Raw genomic sequence first — 23,510 nt, forward strand, 5'->3', positions numbered from 1 at the left:
ACTCTGCATGGTCGTAACCATAAAAAGAAGTGAGATATGAGTGATATGTTTGATGAGAAACCTGAATGTTTTGGCTCTCGGTGAAACAAAGTTGAAGGGTAAAGGGACCGCATTTCTCAAATATTCAGGGAATAAGGTCCAGCACTAGTGACAGGACAAAAGAGAAGGAAGGACTAGCACTTCTAATGATACATGAGGTGAAGAAGTGCGTTAAAGAGTGCAAGGAAAAGAGTTCATGGCAGATTTAGGTTGAAATGAAAGTAGAGTATGAGTAGCAGATGACTCATTTATTTTGTACCATGAAATGAGAAAAGTTAAGAAGAAAAATGCACTGTGAGTATAGGTGAATGATTGCTTTGGGAGATCTGATTCAAGAAAATTGAATTACATTTAGTGCTAGCAGATCTGAGTGCAGGTAATGGCGATATGTGTGTCTGGGAATGATGAGCAGACATGCATTCCTGGTGTAATTGAAAACAGGGAAAAGCATCTCATATTATATGCTGAAAAGAATACTGGTAATCTGGAGTATATGATCTAAGAAAATGTGATTGGGAATACATAGTCTAAGAAAATATGCATACATAAGTGCAAGTGGTGACTGGGCTTTGGGTAAATGGGCTTAAATGGACTGTATGTGCATAGGCATTTCATTTCCAACACATTCACTCTTTTCCTTTCTTTTGAATTCAAGGCCCAAATTTTGCATTAATACAACACTGTCACAATCTTATACCTTTAAACATAACCATCTTTTCCCTTACAGACTATATCCTCTCCTTCCAAATACTCCTTGATGCACCCACGACCTTAGTTCCCTTTCTCACCCTAATTCACTTCAGTCTCCAAAGTTCCCTCCATTTCCATGTACTGAAAGAAATCCACTTCCTACAGGTCCTCTCTATCTAAACTTACACTCCAACCATCTTGTTTCATTCCTTGCTATATCACCAATATCTTGTTTATGTTCATGTTTTCTCTTAACTCTCTCCTGTACACACTCCTAAACTTTGCCAACAGCTTCTAATGTATTTCTCTGCACCATTGGAACTGTGGCATCTGCAATCATCACTTCTGATTCATCTAACATGTCCCTCCACCCACAGCATTTAGTAGACCCATCCCTCACAATTAACTCCCTCATCATCCTATTCAAAAATAGATAAAAACAACCATGGTTACATCACCTTGTCAGGACTACTATACTATCAACCATATCCATCTTTGGCTTCAGAGACAGAAACCTTTCTTTACACACACTCCTTACTGCACCCAAGACCTTACTCCCATCAACCACTTTATGGCTCATTTCAGCTCCCATGATTACATTCTTTGCCACTTCCACTCCCAGGTATCTAAAACATTCTAATTCCTCTAGGTTCCATCCATCTGAACTCACACTCCAAATAACCTGTTTATCTCCACAGTCAACCCTAAAAACTTTGCTTTTCACACCTACTCTCAACTTTCCCCTTTCAAACACAACTAAACTCAGAGACCAGCTTCTGCACTTTCTCACTCAAATCTGCCACCAGTACTGTTATCAGCAAACAGTAACTCACTCAACTCCCAATAACTGACAGACTGCACACCTGCCCCTTCACCTCCCTAACCTCCCCATATATAAACAGATTAAACACCCATGACAAAGACTCTCCTTTACCTGGAACTACTCATCCTCCTCTCTTACTAAATGCACACATGCTTTACATCTACCATACTAACTGAAACTTACACCTAAATATTCATATTCATCCATACCTTCCAATTTCTCACATTGCACAATGATGTTCCAAAGTAATCTCCCATCCCTTTCACATTCACGCTCTGCATCCTCCTCCATCATACATCACTGATGCAGCACACCATTGTATCCAGCTCTTTCTCAGTCTTACTCAACAACACAGCAACAATGATAACTTCCACTCTGTTTCTCCATGAATAAGTATCACACCATGATCGCTCTACCTCAGTCTCATCTCATGAGCTATCCATCCATAAAAACATTAATAACCATGGTTATATCACACAACCTTCATACACACCCACATTTACTTCAAATCACTTACTCATACCACCCTTACTCTCACACATACACTACTTTTACTCTATCATAAAAGCTTTGACAAAATTCAAAAGTTCTACACATGCCATATATGAGTCAGAACTTCCCAGAGACCTTTCCTTTTCACTTTATCACATGCCTTTTTAATGCATGATTGCTAAATGTATACATTCCTCTTTTTCATCAAAATTTCTCCAACAATTGTCTAAGTACATTATGTGGTCTACACACTCTTACCCTTCCTAAAACCAACTTGTTTTTCACCAACAGGTTCAATAAATCTTTCAACACAATCACTTGGTGTTACCAACCTCCAACTGTATAAGGTTACACCATGAGTGAAGTCTTCAGCAAGTTGGTACCTTTGTCAGTGGATGTCAAAGAACTTCCCACTTGAAAAGAGTCCATCAATTCTAAGCTACTGATTGTACTGCATCCTCAGAGGTGCAAGAGCCCCCCATAAAAGACATCCTCGGGTTAAATTATTTTTTTCAAATTTGTTCAGTTTCCCACATAATGAGATGGTGCTAAGGAACACAAAGAATGCCCTCAAAAGTTCATATCCAAGCTCTAACTGTCATGTGTAACACACTGAAATCAAAGCCCCCTATCCACAGCCAAGCCCGACAAATCTTTCTTTGGTTTCACATGACTACTTCAGACACCCTAGTTCAGCTTGCTGACTGCAAGTCACACTATGTATACCACTTTGCTCCAATTCACTCTTATTCCATACATGGATCACACCTTACTGTATGTTCGGAACCCAATAACTCAAAGCCTCTTTCAAATCATCTTTCCATTTCAAATTCTGTCTCCCGTCAAACTTAATCCCTCTACTTCTGACACATATATCCTATCAGTTAATCTCTCTTCACTCATCCTCTCTGTATGTCTAAACCACTTCAGAAAACCCCATTCAGCTCTCTCAGTCATACTCTTCTTACTACCATAACCTCTCTCTTACATGGTCATTCCTTGCATGATCAACATGCCTCATTCACATGATGTTCTCAGGCATTTCATTTCTAACACATCCACCCTCTTCCATTCTTCTGCATTAAGGGCTCATAACTCACATCCAAACAGCACCAATGAATTTTCCATACTATTCAACATAATAATGTTAGAATCATTAATCACTATCCTAATATATACTTTACATCATTTCCCAAGGTTGAAATTTCAAACTAAAGAAAAATCTGATCTTTGCAGATATTTTGGGGATGGACTACTTCTGTAAGCATGTCATTACCTAACTTTAGTCATCAAGCAAATGCATGATTTTTTTTTCAGATTCATGTGGCAGATGCATGAATGGTTTTACAGATCTAATTACTTGTATACTCTATTTTGCTGCATTTTCTAAAGTTAATGCTATGTTCTTTATGCTTTACTTATTCTTACCAATATTACAAGATTTAAATCTACTTTTATAAGTTTGAGATGTCTCTTAAATGACGGGTTCTGTCTTTGTTCTGAAAATGAAGAATGAATTATGGATTTCACAACTAAAAATTATTGTTGTTAGTTGGATCTTGATACTTTTGGTCTTAACTATATGTAGAGTTGACTTAGTAACAGTCATCAACCCCTTATGAGCTAAACATATTTCATCTCTAATCCTCATTTCCCCATTAACCTCTAAACAGTGCAGTTCATCTGAAATGATGCTCCCCAAAGTGAAAAAAAATCTATAACATGTTTTCCCTTACAGAATATCTCTGTATCGTATGTCACTGAAGAAACTACTTAAAAAGTAGGATAATTTCCTTTACATAGGCATGCGAGGGTGGCAATAGCTTTCCGGTATGATTTAGGTGTATCATTTGAAAATTATATATATACAAACTTATACATCATACACACATATCATTTACTTAAACAAAATGTTATGTACTTAGATATATAAAAAAAAAATTATTTTCATAAACATAAAAACTAAAACAATTTTTTTTTCTAAAAATGACTAAAATGGTGGGAGTGTAAATCTAGTATCCAAATTATGATGACATAATCATACACTTTTTTGAGGATTTAGGAGAGACTGTGAAGCATATCTTTTTCCAGATGCATTGGAAGATCACTACTGACATTTACAGATAAGATGTGGCATCATAAATCAGCCAGGAATTCAAATGAGGGTAGGAACCATTAAACCTTCTATGAGGTACACAGCAGTCCTTGGTGATTTCTCACATGAGGCAGGAAGCGGCATAAAGGTTAATTACACAATGTAACTGTTACTGTTTACACGAAAAACTAATAAGCATCACAATGTAACTGTTACTGTTTACACGAAAAACTAATAAGGATGAGCTACAAAAGTCATTTGCGTGTAATCATTCAAAAGGGATTTTTGTCAACAAATAAAAGATCCTGTAAAACTGGAGTTATTTGATGATGTCATAAAAAGTTAATCCTAACAGTACAGGTACACCACTGAATTTCTGGCGACTGATGGTTCAGCACCTTTTTTAGTCCGGACAAAATTATGTGAAGGAACTTGAAATTACCACGGCCACCAGACTAGTTTACTGGGCAGCCACAGATGGCATTGTGTGTAGGGCATGCTTATCTATATTCTTTACACTGCACTTGTTGGTAGTGATACCACAATTCTGTCAGATTCTTAGCTTATTTTGCTTAAATATAACCGTAGCTATGGCTTCTAAGACATATGAGTGTGTCAGTCATTGTGCCAAACATAAACACCAGTCCATAGTGATCTAAAATGAAGTAAAACTGTTGAAAAAATGGACCATGGTGTTTTGGTGCATAAGCTGTGTGATATCTACAGTACTGGTTTATCAACTGTTTATAAGAAGCAAAGGAAGAAAATACTGAAATTCTATGCAGACAGCAATTCTAAGAAGCAAATGACAATTACAAAAACTATGAAAGATGGTAAGAGTACTGAGCATGATCGAGTGATGATGGAATGGCTTCGACAGCGTTGGAGTGATGGAGTGGACTTGTCAGGTTGCATGATAATGGACCAGGCTATGCTGTTCCATAAAGAACTTAAATTACAATATGAGTGTGACTATAGTGAAGGATGGCTTCAAAGATTCAAGAAGTGTCATGGAATTCCCATGAATAAAGTGTGTGGAGAAAAGCGGTCTGCAAACCACAAAGGAGCTGCCGAGTATGTGGATGAATTTGTGAAACTCATAGCTCACGAGCACCTCAGTCCTGAGCAGGTGTATAATGCAGATGAAACTGCATTATTCTGGCGATGCACACCTAGGAAAACACTAACAACAGAAGATGAAGAAGACTTCACAGGATTCAAACAATCTATGGACAGACTTACCATCTTAGGGCACTCAAACATTTGAAATTTGTTTAATCTAAATTTCTAGCAGTCCTGGTATACTTTAGACACATGGGAGATGTATAATTAGTAGGTTAGAGATGTGGTGTTGAATCATCATTACGTGACTATGGTTGGTCCGGCAAAATGGTTAATCCGGTGAGGCTTTGGAACCAAGAGTGCCAGAAAATCAGTGGTGTAACTGTACTCTATTCAACACATAAGAACCTGCAAATTTACATCAGATTTATTATGCAATAATACAATCCAATATGGTAACATACATTATGAGGACCATTATGGTTACTATAGGTGTCCATGATTACTGCCAGGCCAGTAAAGAAGTCCTTGCTACCAAATACATCACCCTCCTGCATGGGATCTTTCACATACCTGTGAAGCACACAAGTGTTAGTACTGTTCCTCTTGTACCTGTGACATACTACTATCAAAATAACCACTGATTTCAAAGAATGGTGAATGGAAAAACTGATGAATAATAATTCAATCAGTTTTTATAAAATCAATGACACAAGCAAGAAATAAAGAACTTACTGAAAAAGATGTAAAGAAATACTTCTAAAGTATAAGAAAGGTGGATGAATGGATTAAAATAAATGAGGACAGGTTAATTCAAACAGCAAACACAAGTTGAGGAAATTATTATTTTTTTTTTTATTATACTTTGTCGCTGTCTCCCGCGTTTGCGAGGTAGCGCAAGGAAACAGACGAAAGAAATGGCCCAACCCCCCCCATACACATGTATATACATACGTCCACACACGCAAATATACATACCTACACAGCTTTCCATGGTTTACCCCAGACGCTTCACATGCCTTGATTCAATCCACTGACAGCACGTCAACCCCGGTATACCACATCGCTCCAATTAACTCTATTCCTTGCCCTCCTTTCACCCTCCTGCATGTTCAGGCCCCGATCACTCAAAATCTTTTTCACTCCATCTTTCCACCTCCAATTTGGTCTCCCTCTTCTCCTCGTTCCCTCCACCTCCGACACATATATCCTCTTGGTCAATCTTTCCTCACTCATTCTCTCCATGTGCCCAAACCACTTCAAAACACCCTCTTCTACTCTCTCAACCACGCTCTTTTTATTTCCACACATCTCTCTTACCCTTACGTTACTCACTCGATCAAACCACCTCACACCACACATTGTCCTCAAACATCTCATTTCCAGCACATCCATCCTCCTGCGCAAAACTCTATCCATAGCCCACGCCTCGCAACCATACAACATTGTTGGAACCACTATTCCTTCAAACATACCCATTTTTGCTTTCCGAGATAATGTTCTCGACTTCCACACATTCTTCAAGGCCCCCAGAATTTTCGCCCCCTCCCCCACCCTATGATCCACTTCCGCTTCCATGGTTCCATCCGCTGCCAGATCCACTCCCAGATATCCGGAAATATGATAGAGAATGTTCAAGAGATGGGGCTCTGTAAGATTAAAACTTCCTCCTCTTACAGCACAAACTGGTAATTACAAATGAAATACTACAATGTATGGACACCTACAAACAAAGACAAAAGGACAAACTGTATCTTTTCATATGTATCTTAAACCTGTCCTCTGTAATGAAGTGCCCATAGTTTCCAAAGTCTGGTCTGTACTGGTTGACGCTAGATGGTGGTACTCCGTTGTGATGTTAGGATTTAAATAACTTTTGTACTGGTACCTGATGAGGTGAATTATCTCCATGAAACATGTTGTGCCACATGAAGAGGAAAACCACATGTTAAATAAAATTATATGAAATCCAACTGAAGTGCAAGTTCACCTTCATAACTTTCATCACGGTATAGTGTGATCAACATATATATATATATATCTTTTTCTTTCTTTTAAACTATTCGCCATTTCCCGCATTAGCGAGGTAGCGTTAAGAACAGAGGACTGGGCCTTTTTTGGAATATCCTCACCTGGCCCCCTCTGTTCCTTCTTTTGGAAAAAAAAAAAATGAGAGGGGAGGATTTCCAGCCCCCCGCTCCCTCCCCTTTTAGTCGCCTTCTACGACACGCAGGGAATACGTGGGAAGTATTCTTAATCCCCTATCCCCAGGGATTATATATATATATAGTGGGAGGTGGGTTGATTAGAAAGGGTAGTGAGTGGTGGGATGAAGAAGTAAGAGTATTAGTGAAAGAGAAGAGAGAGGCATTTGGACGATTTTTGCAGGGAAAAAATGCAATTGAGTGGGAGATGTATAAAAGAAAGAGACAAGAGGTCAAGAGAAAGGTGCAAGAGGTGAAAAAAAGGGCAAATGAGAGTTGGGGTGAGAGAGTATCATTAAATTTTAGGGAGAATAAAAAGATGTTCTGGAAGGAGGTAAATAAAGTGCGTAAGACAAGGGAGCAAATGGGAACTTCAGTGAAGGGCGCAAATGGGAGGTGATAACAAGTAGTGGTGATGTGAGAAGGAGATGGAGTGAGTATTTCAAAGGTTTGTTGAATGTGTTTGATGATAGAGTGGCAGATATAGGGTGTTTTGGTCGAGGTGGTGTGCAAAGTGAGAGGGTTAGGGAAAATGATTTGGTAAACAGAGAAGAGGTAGTGAAAGCTTTGCGGAAGATGAAAGCCGGCAAGGCAGCAGGTTTGGATGGTATTGCAGTGGAATTTATTAAAAAAGGGGGTGACTGTATTGTTGACTGGTTGGTAAGGTTATTTAATGTATGTATGACTCATGGTGAGGTGCCTGAGGATTGGCGGAATGCATGCATAGTGCCATTGTACAAAGGCAAAGGGGATAAGAGTGAGTGCTCAAATTACAGAGGTATAAGTTTGTTGAGTATTCCTGGTAAATTATATGGGAGGGTATTGATTGAGAGGGTGAAGGCATGTACAGAGCATCAGATTGGGGAAGAGCAGTGTGGTTTCAGAAGTGGTAGAGGATGTGTGGATCAGGTGTTTGCTTTGAAGAATGTATGTGAGAAATACTTAGAAAAGCAAATGGATTTGTATGTAGCATTTATGGATCTGGAGAAGGCATATGATAGAGTTGATAGAGATGCTCTGTGGAAGGTATTAAGAATATATGGTGTGGGAGGAAAGTTGTTAGAAGCAGTGAAAAGTTTTTATCGAGGATGTAAGGCATGTGTACGTGTAGGAAGAGAGGAAAGTGATTGGTTCTCAGTGAATGTAGGTTTGCGGCAGGGGTGTGTGATGTCTCCATGGTTGTTTAATTTGTTTATGGATGGGGTTGTTAGGGAGGTAAATGCAAGAGTTTTGGAAAGAGGGGCAAGTATGAAGTCTGTTGGGGATGAGAGAGCTTGGGAAGTGAGTCAGTTGTTGTTTGCTGATGATACAGCGCTGGTGGCTGATTCATGTGTGAAACTGCAGAAGCTGGTGACTAAGTTTGGTAAAGTGTGTGGAAGAAGAAAGTTAAGAGTAAATGTGAATAAGAGCAAGGTTATTAGGTACAGTAGGGTTGAGGGTCAAGTCAATTGGGAGGTGAGTTTGAATGGAGAAAAACTGGAGGAAGTGAAGTGTTTTAGATATCTGGGAGTGGATCTGGCAGCGGATGGAACCATGGAAGCGGAAGTGGATCATAGGGTGGGGGAGGGGGCGAAAATTCTGGGGGCCTTGAAGAATGTGTGGAAGTCGAGAACATTATCTCGGAAAGCAAAAATGGGTATGTTTGAAGGAATAGTGGTTCCAACAATGTTGTATGGTTGCGAGGCGTGGGCTATGGATAGAGTTGTGCGCAGGAGGATGGATGTGCTGGAAATGAGATGTTTGAGGACAATGTGTGGTGTGAGGTGGTTTGATCGAGTGAGTAACGTAAGGGTAAGAGAGATGTGTGGAAATAAAAAGAGCGTGGTTGAGAGAGCAGAAGAGGGTGTTTTGAAGTGGTTTGGGCACATGGAGAGGATGAGTGAGGAAAGATTGACCAAGAGGATATATGTGTCGGAGGTGGAGGGAACAAGGAGAAGAGGGAGACCAAATTGGAGGTGGAAAGATGGAGTGAAAAAGATTTTGTGTGATCGGGGCCTGAACATGCAGGAGGGTGAAAGGAGGGCAAGGAATAGAGTGAATTGGAGCAATGTGGTATACCGGGGCTGACGTGCTGTCAGTGGATTGAATCAAGGCATGTGAAGCGTCTGGGGTAAACCATGGAAAGCTGTGTAGGTATGTATATTTGCGTGTGTGGACGTATGTATATACATGTGTATGGGGGGGTTGGGCCATTTCTTTCGTCTGTTTCCTTGCGCTACCTCGCAAACGCGGGAGACAGCGACAAAGTATAAAAAAAAAAAATATATATATATATATATATATTTTTTTTTTTTATATATATATATTCTTTTTTTTTTTAACTATTCGCCATTTCCCGCATTAGCGAGGTAGCGTTAGGAACAGAGGACTGGGCCTTTTTTGGAATATCCTCACCTGGCCCCCTCTGTTCCTTCTTTTGGAAAATTTAGAAAAAAAGAGAGGGGAGGATTTCCAGCCCCCCGCTCCCTCCCTTTTAGTCGCCTTCTACGACACGCAGGGAATACGTGGGAAGTATTCTTAATCCCCTATCCCCAGGGATATATATATATATATATATATATATATATATATATATATATAAAAAGGGGAGAAAGAATACTTCCCACATATTCCCTACATGCTGTAGAAGGCGACTAAAAGGGGAGGGAGTGGGAGGCTGGAAATCCTCCCCTCCCATTTTAAATTTTCCAAAAGAAGGAACAGAGAAGGTGGCCAAGTGAGGATATTCCTTCCACAGCTCAGTCCTCTGTTCTTAATGCTACCTCGCTAATGCAAGGAAAGGTGAATATGTATGAAAAAAATTTGAGGACTGAGTCCTATTGGGAAAATCCTCACTTGGCCCCCTTTTCTGTTCCTTCTTTTGGAAAAGTAAAAGCTGGAGGGGAGGATTTCCAGCCCCCCACTCCCATCCCTTTTAGTCACCTTCTACAACACATAGCAATACATGAGAAATATTCTTTCTCCCTTATCCCCTGTAGAATGAGAGGCATAAATACAAAAGCTGTGAGGAGTAATGAAAAAACAAAAAAAAAGGGGAGAACATATGCACAAACAAAAATTATCGACCAAAACTAATGAAGGGAAAAATAGAAAGATACTGGCAATTCTAAAATAATTTTATTCAAATCATACATCAAAATACAAATGACAATGACTAGAATCTGATTAAGTAAAGAATGACATACAGTCTAAAATTTAAAGTCAAGAGATGAAAGATGAAAACATATAATGAGGATATGAAGGTTACCTCATGACCAGCTTAGTGAGAGTATTTAATGCAAAACTACTTACCAGAAAACGAAACCATCACCAAACAACTCCTTCCCTCGGCCATGAACTTTGAAATGAATTTGCATCTCCCAGTTACGTAGGTAGCAAGGCACCTTATTCCATATAGCTCCACGCAAACTCTGTATGTCCCCTGTCAGCCTGATATAGTTGTTTGTCACTATGGTACTTCCAAGGAAATCCCAATATGGGATGGATGTACCCACGCCTGAAAAAGTGAAAAAATGAAATATGCAGGTTTTGAAACGTGTAAAACCAATACACTACCATTGGCAAAACTCTACAAACAAGTTTGAGGGCAACTGCTTGGTATCATATATTCTTGAGAATTCACCCTCCTTTGATCATCATAAACACATTACAGCAGCAGATGCTCTTTTACAGTAACTAAATGACCATACAGTAACCTACCCAGGTCTATGGCATCATAGCACATGGGTGAGGTGGTGGGGCACCACTAACCACCAGTATTCATTCAATGACTGTTTTCTCATCCTTCAAAGCCTACATTACTGAACTCAGGACAAAGCCCAAAGATCAAATGTGAGCATATCCATTTGAAAGAGGATGGACTTAAGAAAAACTTAATGGAACAGAGAAAAGCTTACCCTTAATGACAATTTCCCTCACACTCCAGACTATCCACTTGTGAAACTGACATAGCCAAAGGGGAGTCAACCAGATTGAAACAGATATCACAGAACCAGTGTTACTTGAAAGCCTCTTACAAATTATCTAATGACAGGCTCTCTTATAATAGATAGGGTAAACACTAATGGAATGCCCAAGATGCCTCTTGCTCTAAACCAAACTCTTCTGAAAGATGCAATCCCAAAGACACATATGGAAGGACAGCCAGATCCAAACAATGATCATTCTGAACTAATGTTTGTTAAATGCAAATGACTTTTATTGCTAACCACATCCAAAGAAAAGTTCTAAAAAAGTTTGGGTATATACATTCTAGTAAAAAGCCCAAGATATGTAAGTAAACCTAATATCTTGATCAACGAGATATCCTTCCTGAAAAAGGCTTTGAGAAGCATACATGAAAAAACTATTTATCTAAATAATTTTCTATCAGATCAAGAAATTCTTTGAGAGATCTGATTTGGAAAAAGGTAAGATGCTTAAACCAATCACATAATAACTCTTAAAATGCTGATAAACATATACCTATACCTATATTTTTGTAGCATATCATATTCTATCATGTATGAAATGATAGATAAGCATTCAAAAGAATGAAACAGAAAATATACAGACAGTTATTTTATCACCTTTGCATTGGCTTGATCCAGTGCTGAGTGAGTGGACTGAGGGGAGGACACATAAGATTGTGTTGCTCTCCTTCAATGAAACTTATTTTTGGACTGCAGTCTTATTTCAAACACAGCCATGGTATTGGTGGTAAGGAACAAGAGCATACCAAGAAATATTACACCTTTCACACAAACATTCAGGGTGAGGGATATTGGCTGACAAATACAGGAATGATAAAGAGTACTGTAGGCTTTGTTTCTTTCTTTATACAGAGCACCCTACTCCAGGGTTGCCAACTGGTGGCTCTAGAGCTGCATGTGGCTCTTGAATTCATTACCGAAATAGAATGTGTAATCACCAAGGCTACCCTTATGAAGTAAACTGCTCCAACCCTAAATTTCTAAAATTTTGTGGATACATGCTATATATTCTATCTTAATACTATAGATAGAATATATTTCACTTATTTTCATTGGGGGCATATATAACAAATTATCCATCAACAACCCAAGAAATCAATGACACGAAAAGCATCTTTTGTATGATTCTCAGCATGATAGCCATGCTTGACACTGGGTTCACAAGTTCCTTTCTTGTCTAGTCATGCACTTTGTACCCTCATCTAGAAGAGTCAGTCACTCAGTTAAATTCAAATGTCGGAGTGGAGTGTCACACATGTGGAATTACAGCTTATTAATATTGTGCTGTTGTAGACATTGTTATGTGCTTTGCACTCTAACTTAGTCAATCAAATACATAGAAGAAAACCAGTGTTTCAAAATGAGAGGGAAGACAAGCATCTTTCCACAGAAAGCAATGGCAAGGCCATGTGTCTATATTGCAAGATGCAAATCTTCAGAATTACAATGTCCTTTGACTTCAAACTATGCAAATACTGATAAAGCTCTTTACTCCCTTTGGGTTCTTACAAACATCTTTTTTAGTACAAGATGATCCACAGATATTCATGGATGAAGAATGACAGAAGATAAGAGCAAAAGGCTTTGACTGACTAGATGGCAGTGGATGAAAGACTGAGAAAGGCCGAGCTAGATGCTAGAGTCATGACAGGATTCTTTGGAGACAGACCATTTCGCAGTTCATGTAGGGATAAGGATCTGGGAGAAGTGGAGGTATGGTGTAAGGAAGAATAGAGAGGTAAAAGTGTCAGCAAGTGAGAAGATGAATCAGAAAAAATGCAGGGAGGGATATGAAGGAAAGGTAACTGACAGCTTAGATGGAAGTGCAATGAATGTAGGGCTGCAGTCATGTGTGAATGAAGTGTTTAAAATGTTTAGAGAAATACTAGTAAAGGTTGTAGAATTAGTAGTTAGATACAAGGTCATGAGATAAAAGAATAAAAAGGGCAATGCATGGTGGACTGAAGAGATTAGAAATGCTTTAAAAGACAAGAAAAAGGCTTATGGTAGATTGCTTGACAGGAATGTACCAGAGGAAGATCAGGAAAGGAGGAGGGAAGAATAAAAAGTATGTAACCAGAATGTTAAGAGACTGACACAGGAAAGCAAAGAAAGAATAGATGAAGATTTTGGAAGTTAAATGAAAAGTTTTGGGATAATAAGAAACTATACTGGAAGGAGGTGAAAAAGGAAAGAGGTGATGTAAGAGTGGAAATGTTGATAAGAGAAGTAAGGATGGGGAGTTAATGAATCAAAAGGAGGAACTGAAAGGAAGATGGAAAGAGTATTTTGAAGAACTGATAAATATGGGAGAAGGGGAGGCAGCAGCAGTCACATGCATGGGTATGGAGGATTGAAGGAAGAGGATACAAGCACAAGGGCCTACAGCAAAAAGGAAGGTTAAGAAAGACAGTAATGAGACTGAAGGTAAGAAAGGCACCTAGAGTGGATGGGATTACGGTTGAAATGCTGAAGTATGGAGGAGAAAGTGTGACGGAGTGCATGCATCTCATAGGTAATTTAGCATGGAAACAGAAGGGTGTTCCTGAGGATTGGGTGAAAGCTATATTGTTCTGTTATTCAAAGGAAAAGGTACTAAAGATTATGTAGAAATCATATGGGGAATAAGTCTGTTCAGTATACCAGGAAAAGTGTGCGCAAGAATATAAATCAACAGATTGATGGATGTGACTGAATGCAGAATTAGTCAAGATCTGGGGGGTTTTAGGAAAGGAAGGGGAGGTGTGAATCAGATTTTTGTGGTAAAGATGACTGTGGAAAAGTATTTAGCGAAAGGTGAGAAAGGTATGACAGAGTCAAGTGGAAAGCTTTGTGAGATGTGTTAAGTGTATGACAGAGTCAAGTGGAAAGCTTTATGGGATGTGTTAAGGATATATGGAATAAGGGACAAGTGACAAGTGTTGGATGGTATGAAAGCCTTCTATGGAGGAGCAAATGCTTGAGTAAGAGCGAATGGAGAGTTGAGCAAAAGTTTTGGGATACATTAAGGTGTGAGGTAGGGATGTGTGATGCCACTGTGGCTTTTAAACATATATATGGATGGAGTGATAAGAGAAATGAAAGAAAAACTAGGGAAAACGGATGCAGAGATGGAGTGTGGCAGTTAGATGTGGTGGCTAGTGGCAAGCCTATTTGCGGATGATACTTTGTAGTTTGCCGAGAGTGAAGATGAGTTGCAGAAGGTTTCAAGTGTGATTTATGATAGGTGGAAATGTAGGTGACTGAAGATAAATGCAAGTAAAAGTAAAGTAATGGCATTTGAAAGGAAACAGAGGGAAAGTATTTAAGTATCTACAAGCTATCTTGGGTAAGTGTGCTGATGTGGAAGGAGAGATAAGGGAGAGAGCAGTATAGGGTAGAAGGGTCACTGGGTTCTTTAATACAGTAATGAAGGGTAGATGTGTAAGTATGGAAGTGAAGAGAGGATTAAGGGATAGCATAGTCCTATCAACCCAGACCTACGCAGCCAAAACATGGGCTTGGAGTGAGTCACAGAGGTCAAAAATCCAGGCTGTGGAAATGAGCTATTTGAGAGAAGCATGTGGTGTGACAAGATGGAATAAGAGAAATGAAAGGGTGTAAGAAAGATGCTGTAAGGCAGGAGATGCAACGGGAATGAATTGTGAAGTGGTAGAATGGGCAAAATGTAATACTTTGAGGTGGTTTGGGCATGTGGAAAGAATGCAAGACTGGGAGTTTACAAGGGGAGTGTATGATAGTACAACTAAAGGGGTTGGTGTGAGAGGAAGACCACCTGTGACATGAGCAAACAGAGTGGAGGAATACTGGAGGGAGAGAAACAGTGGAAGAATGCATGGAATGGTGAATGCAAGGGAGGCACGTAAGGACAGGAATAAGTGGAGCCTCTTTAGCCATGGCCACCCTTTGATGGGAGTTCCTCGACGGAACATGCATCAGAGATATAGATGGGCAAAATAGGTTCTCAACTTTGCATGCTGAAAGCGAAATAATTAAAAACACAACTGGATAAGCAACCTCAGGTTTTTGCCAGTACTGTCAACTCCACAGACAGTAACATCTGCCTCCAATCATTTACCACAGAACATAGCACGTGCAAAAGAGAAAAAAAAGGGGTGCTACTCTGAAGGTGATTTTATTAAGACTCTTCACTGATGCCATTTCAATTTTAGCACCAATGATTTCACAACTGCAGTTATCTGCCACACAACTGAGCTTAGAATTTCCAAATCTAAACAGTGAAACTGAAGCACAACTGCACTCAACTTCAATAGCGTGACAAATTTAGTACAGCTGTGGATAAGTTGAATGATGTGCAGTATAACCCAAAACTATTTGAGTACAGCTTTGGATAAGTTGTATCATATGCAGTATAAACTGGAACTATCAGTTTCTTTTTATTCTGTGTCTGATGACCTTAATGTGAGAGAAGAACAGGATAATGTGTCAATGAATGGAAGTACTTGTGGATAAGATGGTGGAAGCTGCAGAGCACAATTTGTCTTTACAAAACCTCAATGCCATAGCAACAGACAGCACTCCATCTATGTGAGCATCTGTGAAAGGATTAATCAAATCTAGTAAATCAGATGAAAGGTTTCCTGAATTCTGGACATTTCTCTATATTCACCATGAAAAACTAGTCTCTCTAAAACTCAATTCGATCATGTCATGAAACCTGAGTTGGATATTGTACATCTTATTCAAACAAAAGCACTACATCACTAACAGTTTTAAAACTTGATGAGAGAAATAAATGAAGGTTTCCCAAATTTTTTTTTAATTAATGAAGCCACTGAGACCTTTTCATGATAAAAAGCATAAAACTCACCCCAAGTGTACAGGTCCAGTGCAAGTAACAGATTTAGCTTTTCTTGCAGACATGCTACTCCATTTGGAAACATTAAATGTAGACTTACAATGGAAATTCAAGTTGATATCTGATCTAGTGCATAGTATATTTGCTTTCATCAACAAACTGAACTTGTTTCACAGACAGATAACTAAAGGTGAAATGACACATTTCCCTTAACTGTCATAGCTTCAAGTCAGATCAAAAGAAGATGAAGAACAAAGACTAAAGAGAATAGAAAAATAAGCAAATGTGATCAAAGATCTGCATGACAGTTTTACAGGTTTATAACTGATCCTTTAAGTGTGGAGGCAGACTGTCTGAAGCCTAATTTAGTCAACGATGAGGCAAAATTTCACATGGAAATAACTGAATGTTTGGAAGATGATACATCAAAATTTGTACACACGACAGAGCAGATTCTTACTTTCTGGACATCAGTACCAAACGATAAATACTGCAACGAAAACTTGAGAACAATAGATTAGGGTAGGTTTCTTGGGTTTGGTTTGTGTGTTTATAAAGCTACCAGGAAATATGAAATGAAAAACTATACAAGAAAAAACTATCCGAAGGCAACTCATCATTCCTTAATGTGACTGCTTCAAGTGTTGGTATTTTTAATGCAGTGACAATACCATATAAAACTACAAATAAAACTCATGGTTCCTGCAATGTGACTAAAACAATCAATACTGCTGTATGGATCCATCCAATAATTTTCATTTCACCCATTACACTCCTAAGAATTCTTTACAAGATTTAGATGTTCAAAACAGAATTTTGTATATCATTAAGAAACTGGAGCTCAAATTTTCCACTCATAATTGTACACAACGATCTGCATCTCATGTCAACTGTGCCAGACAGGCATTTACTCACCAACACTTTCTTATCTCACATATAAATACATTTCATGGTAAGATAACAGCTTTGTGGAATGTCACAAAACCAGACTATATATTCAATCTTGACTAAGTTCAATTTATACACCAGATATGCCAATGAATTACTAACAAAATAGGGTACCTAAGATCATAACCATTATCATTTATGTCTATTTCTATCTTGAAACTTATCAAAAGCTGAGAAATTATGTGGTGAAAAATTACCTTCAGGTGCCAGTGAGTGCAAGAAGCAGGTCTGCATACAGTGAAGAATGGCAATTTGATTTCAATTTTTTTTTTTTATTTTGAAAACATAAAATTTCATTTCAAGCATTACCTTTTATCATGGAAAGAACAATAAGTGTAACAGATGGTGTAAAAAGAATCAAACTGTACATCAAATGGAATTAGATGGGTCTGGACAATTTTAGGCAAATTCTCCTGCTAGCGTTGCTGCCCACATCATAAAATCACTAAAAACACCAAAACATTACTGACCACATCAAAAGATTACTTCACACGTAACAGCATTAATACCCACACAAAAAGATTACAGGTCAGCAGATGACATTGCTGCTCAGAATATAGGATTGATACCCATATCACATTACTGCCTACATGACAACAACAGTATTAGCCAAATCAAAACATTACAGCACACATCACAATATCAATGCCTCCACCATAAAGTTACAACCCACAGCACACAATTACTGTTTTTATCACAACATTACAGCCCACACTGCAATATTGCTGCTCACATCACAAAATTATTGCCTACACTATAATCAAAATACTACCATAGTGTATGTCAAAACATTATTACCCACATCACAACATTACTGACCACACCATAACTACATTACTGTCCATACCAAAACATTACAGCTCACACCACAATATCTCTGCCCAAATCGTAACATTATTTCCCACACCACAAGATCACTAACCATATCAAAAAAAACATTACGAATCCGTCACAACACTGCCCACACCACAAAATCACTGGTCGTTCCACAATATTACTACCCATAAAACAACATAACTACCCAACACAAAATTATTGCCTACAAAATATCATTATCATAATCCCAACTTTACAGCCCAAATCATATCATTGAAATCAAAACATTAACTGCCAATACCACAACATACTGCTCACACTGCAATACTGCAAACATGACAATATTAAGCCCAAATCAAAATATTGCCTATTTAACTGCTCATATCACAACATCAATTCTCAAAAGAAATTCAGTGCATTATTTCCTAAACCATAACATTATTACCTCAATAAAAACAAAATTACAGCCATTACAACATAACTATCAATATCAGTATTACTGCCCACATCATAACTTTAATGCCCACATTATATTACTGTCCATATCACAACATTACATCAAACATTGTAACACTAGTTATATTACAACATTACTGCAAACACTGTGACACTACAGTTAACACCAAACAATTATTGACCATATCACATTATCATCAATATTACTAACAACATCATCATTAATGCCTACATCATATGACACAACATTACGGCCCACATCACAACATCACTGCCCATGTCAGTACATTCTTGCCTGTATCCTAACACCTCTACCCAACGTCTTAACATTAACTGCCACATCACACTAATGCCCATATCACAACAATATTGCCCCAAATCACAACACAACTTAAATACCATAACATTATTCCCGTCATTACTACATCAATGCCCACATTAGTTTACAGTGTATTACTGTTCCCATCACATTACGTTACTATCGATGTTATAACACTTTTGGCCACAGCACAACATTTAATAACCACGTGACAATACTTAGATAATGACATTTTTGCCCACAACACGGCTGCCCTCATGACATTTATTTTATGCCCACGTGATAACATTTCTGCTCACAGCGCAGCATAACTACCCACATGACACTACAACTGACATCACAACACATCTGACATCATAACATCACTGGCCACATCACGAATGTTCTTCACGGAACACAGGCTGACCTGGCATAACTCGTGAGCCTCACCTTGATAAGGCTTTACCAGTGAATGTTCCCTGATCATGTATTCATGTGTGTTCCACTCCTCTGTGGAAATGGTGGAGAAGAGAGAGATGACGAGGGCGGCCCTGAGGACGTCCATGGTGAACATCACACTGTATTGTGGCTGCCGCCGCGCCACCTACACATGCACCCATCTAACCCGGCATATATGAATCCCTCACGATGTTACCCTCCCCTGTTTTACAGTTATATATTAAGGTATTTAGGCTTCATTTTACAATTTGGATTAACCTTGACAAATGGGGATTTTCATATAAATCCCTCACGACCTCATCTACTTTTCAGCATTTATCTAACAGGACATAGGCAATATTTCACTATTCTCAATTACTCCAAGGGATTTATCTGTATCTTTATCTTACGGCTTTATCTTTTATCATAATGGTATGTTTTAAAGTATGGTTACATATTGATTCTAGGTTAAGAATGGGGTTTGCATCTGATTCTCTCACGGCCCCATATTTCAAGGGTTTATTTCAAAGCATCTATGTTATATCATATAATGAGGTTAAACTTAAATTGGGGATTTTACCTCTAAATCCCACACAGTATCCATTCTTATCTTATCTTACTGATATATGTAGGCAGATTTGCAAATTTAGACGAATTTTACAGAGGGTTTTCATGATTATGTTTGTGGTTACTTTTGGAGATTTGCCCTGATATTCCAGCTGATACACTGAAATCTACATGTGAACATACTATGTAAATGATAAAGCTCTTTAAACTGTACTGTATTTCTAGTTTTTTTATTGATTTAATTTTAAAGCTACATTACGACAATAAGTGTAGTCCTGCTCTGCACACTGATATATATATATATATATATATATATATATATATATATATATATATATATATATATATATATATATATATATATATATATATATATTATTCTTTATCATACTTTATCGCAATTTCCCGTGTCAGCGAGGTAGCGGATATACATACATAAACATACACATACACAGACATATACATATATACACATATACATATTCATACTTGTTTGACTTCATCTATTCCTATCGTTATCCCACCCTAGGGGAAGCAGCATCGTTACCCCACGCTTCAGCTAGGTAGCGCCAGAAAAAACAAAAGCCACATACCTTCACGCTCAGTCTCTAGCTGTCATGTGTAATGCACCGAAACCACAGCTCCCTATCCACATCCAGGCTCCACAGACCTTTCCATGGTTTACCCCAGACGCTTCACATGCCCTCGTTCAGTCCATTGACAGCAAGTTGACCCTGGTATACTACATCGTTCCAATTCACTCTATTCCTTGCACGCCTTACCCTCACGTATGTTCAGGCCCCGATCGCTCAAAATCTTTTTCACTCCATCTTTCCACCTCCAATTTGGTCTCCCGCTTCTCCTTCTTCCCTCAACCTCTGACACATATGTTTTCTTAGTCAGTCTTTCTTCACTTATTCTCTCCATATGTCCAAATCATTTCAACACACCCTCTTCTGCTCTCAACGCCACTGTTCTGATTTCCACACATCTCTCTTACCCTTTCATTACTTACTCTATCAAACCACCTCACACCACATATTGTCATCAAACATTTCATTTCCAACACATCCACCCTCCTCCGTACAACCCTATCTATAGCCCATGCCTCGCAACCAATAACACTGTTGGAACTACTATTACTTCAAACATGCCCAATTTTGCTCTCCGAGATAACGTTCTCTCCTTCCACACATTCTTCGTCACTCCCTGAACCTTTGTCCCTTCCCCCACCATGCGACTCATGCTTCCATGGTTCCATCCGCTGGTAAATCCACCCCCAGGTATCTAAAACACTTCACATTTACTCTCAACTTTCTCCTTTCACATACTTTTCCAAACTCAGTCACCAACTTCTTCAGTTCCTCACGCAAATCAGCCACTAGAGCTGTATCATCGGCGAACAAATGACTCACTTCCCAAGCCCTCTCATCCACAACAGACTGCATACTCGAGCCTCTCCAAAACTATTGCATTTACCTCCGTAACAACCCCATTCATAAACAAACAACCATGGAGACATCACACACCCCTGCCGTAGACTGACATTTACTGGGGAACCAATCACTCTCCTCTCTTCCTACTCGTACACATGCCTTACATCACTGGTACAAACGTTTCACTGCTTCTAGCAACTTACCACCCTGACCATATACTCTTAGAATATTCCACAAAACATCTCTATCAACCCTATCATATGCCCTTTCCAGATCCATAAATGCTACATACAAATCCATGTTTTTCTACGTATTTCTCACATACATAATTCAAATCAAACACCTGATCCACACATCCTCTACCTCTTCTAAAACCACACTGCTCTTCCCCAGTCCGATGCTCTGTACATACCTTCACCCTCTCAATCGATATCCTCCCATATAATTTTTCAGGAACTCTCAATAAACTTTTGCCTCTGTAGTTCGAACACTCACCTTTATCCCCTTTGCCTTTGTACAATGGCACTATGGATGCATTCCGCCAATCCTCAGGTACTTCACCATGGTCCATTCATACAGTGGATATCCTTACCAACCAATCAACAACACAGTCACTCCCTTTTTAATAATTTCCACTGCAATACCATCCAAACCCGTCGCTTTGCCGGATTTCATCTTCCGCAAAGCTCTCATTACCTCTACTCTCTCAACCAAACCATTCTCCCCGACCCTCTCACTCTGCACACCACCCCGACCAAAACACCCTATATCTGCCACTCTTATCATCAAACAGATCCAACAAACTTTCAAAATACTCACTCCATCACTACTTGTTATCACTTCCCACTTGCCCCTTCACTGATGTTCCCATCTGTTCTATTGTCTTACGCATGTTATTCACCTACTTCCAAAACATCTTTTGATCCTCCCTAAAGTTTAATGGTACTCTCTCACCCCAACTCTCATTTGCCCTCCTTTTCAACCCTTGCACCTTTCTCTTGACCTCCTACCGCTTTCTTTTACACATCTTCCAGTCATTTGCTCTTCTTCCTTGCAATTATAGTCCTTTCGTCTCTCCCTTCTCTTTCACTAACAACACTTCTTCTTCATCCTACCACTCACCACCCTTTGTAATCTGCCCACCTCGTACTTTTTTCATGCCACATGCATCTTTTGCACAAGCCATCACTGCTTCCCTAAATACATCCCATTTCTCACCCACCCCCTTACGTCATTTGCTCACCTTTGCCATTCTACACTCAATCTCTCCTGATACTTCCTTACATAAGTCTCCTTTCCAAGCTCACTTACTCTCACCACTCTCTCCTCCCCAACTTTCTTCTTTTCAGAAAACCTCTACAAATCTTCACCTTCGCCTCAACAAGATAGTGATCAGACATCGCTCTAGCTGCCCCTCTCAGCACATCAACATCCAAAAGTCTCTCTTTTACACGCCTATTTATTAACACGCAATCCAATAATGCCCTTTGACCATCTCCTACTCACATACATATACTTATGTATATCTCTCTTCTTAAACCAGGTATTCCCAATGACCAATCTTTATCAGCGCACAAATCCACAAGCTCTTCATTTCCATTTACAGCACTGAACACCCCATGTACACCAATTATACCCTCAACTGCCACATTGCTCACCTTTGCATTTAAATCACCTATCACTAAAACCCGGTCTCGTGCATCAAAGCTGCTGACATACTCAGTTGCTCCCAAAACACTTGCTTCTCATGATCTTTCTTCTCATGATCAGGTGGATATGCACCAATAATCACCCATCTCTCTCCATCCACTTTAAATTTTACCCACATTAATCTATAATTTACTTTTTTACATACTATCACATACTCTCGCAGCTCCTGCTTCAGTAGTGTTACTCCTTCCTTGGCTCTTGTCCTCTTACCAACCCCCTGACTTTACTCCCAAGACTTTCCCAAACCACTCTTCCCCTGTACCCTTGAGCTTCGTTTCACTCAGAGCCAGAACATCCAGGTTTCTTTTGTCAAACATACTATCTCTCCTTTCTTCGCATCTTGGTTACATCCACACACATTCAGACACCCCAGTCTGAGCTTTCGAAGAGGATGAGCACTCCCCGCTTGACTCCTTCCGTTTCCCTTTTTAGAAATTGAAATACGAGGAGGGTAAGGTTTCCCGGGACCCGCTCCCGCCCCCTTTGGTCGCCTTATATATATATATATATATATATATATATATATATATATATATATATATATGTGTGTGTGTGTGTGTGTGTGTGTGTGTGTGTGTGTGTGTGTGTGTGTGTGTGTGTGTGTGTGTGTGTATGGGGGTGGGTTGGGCCATTTCTTTCGTCTGTT

The 23,510-nt window shown here is 39.1% G+C and overlaps 1 protein-coding gene across 2 annotated transcripts in view; it reads right to left on the reverse strand.

The window, feature by feature from the left end:
- LOC139766662 (vesicular integral-membrane protein VIP36) overlaps positions 1 to 19,322 on the reverse strand; it is a 58,836-nt gene extending 39,514 nt beyond the window's left edge. The window contains exons 1-3 of one of the 2 annotated variants that reach the window (XM_071695556.1): positions 19,164 to 19,322; positions 10,697 to 10,901; positions 5,666 to 5,774 (exon numbers count right to left, since the gene is read on the reverse strand). In XM_071695556.1, coding sequence (XP_071551657.1) covers positions 5,666 to 5,774; positions 10,697 to 10,901; positions 19,164 to 19,287 — 438 coding nt within the window. In that variant the 5' untranslated portion in view covers positions 19,288 to 19,322. Of the gene's footprint in view, positions 1 to 5,665; positions 5,775 to 10,696; positions 10,902 to 19,140 lie in introns of both variants that reach the window. The other variant, XM_071695557.1, reaches the window with a different exon arrangement.
- Between the last annotated feature and the right edge of the window lie 4,188 nt (positions 19,323 to 23,510).

The sequence above is a fragment of the Panulirus ornatus genome, chromosome 58 (genome assembly GCF_036320965.1).
Source record: "Panulirus ornatus isolate Po-2019 chromosome 58, ASM3632096v1, whole genome shotgun sequence".
Lineage (NCBI taxonomy): Eukaryota > Metazoa > Arthropoda > Malacostraca > Decapoda > Palinuridae > Panulirus > Panulirus ornatus.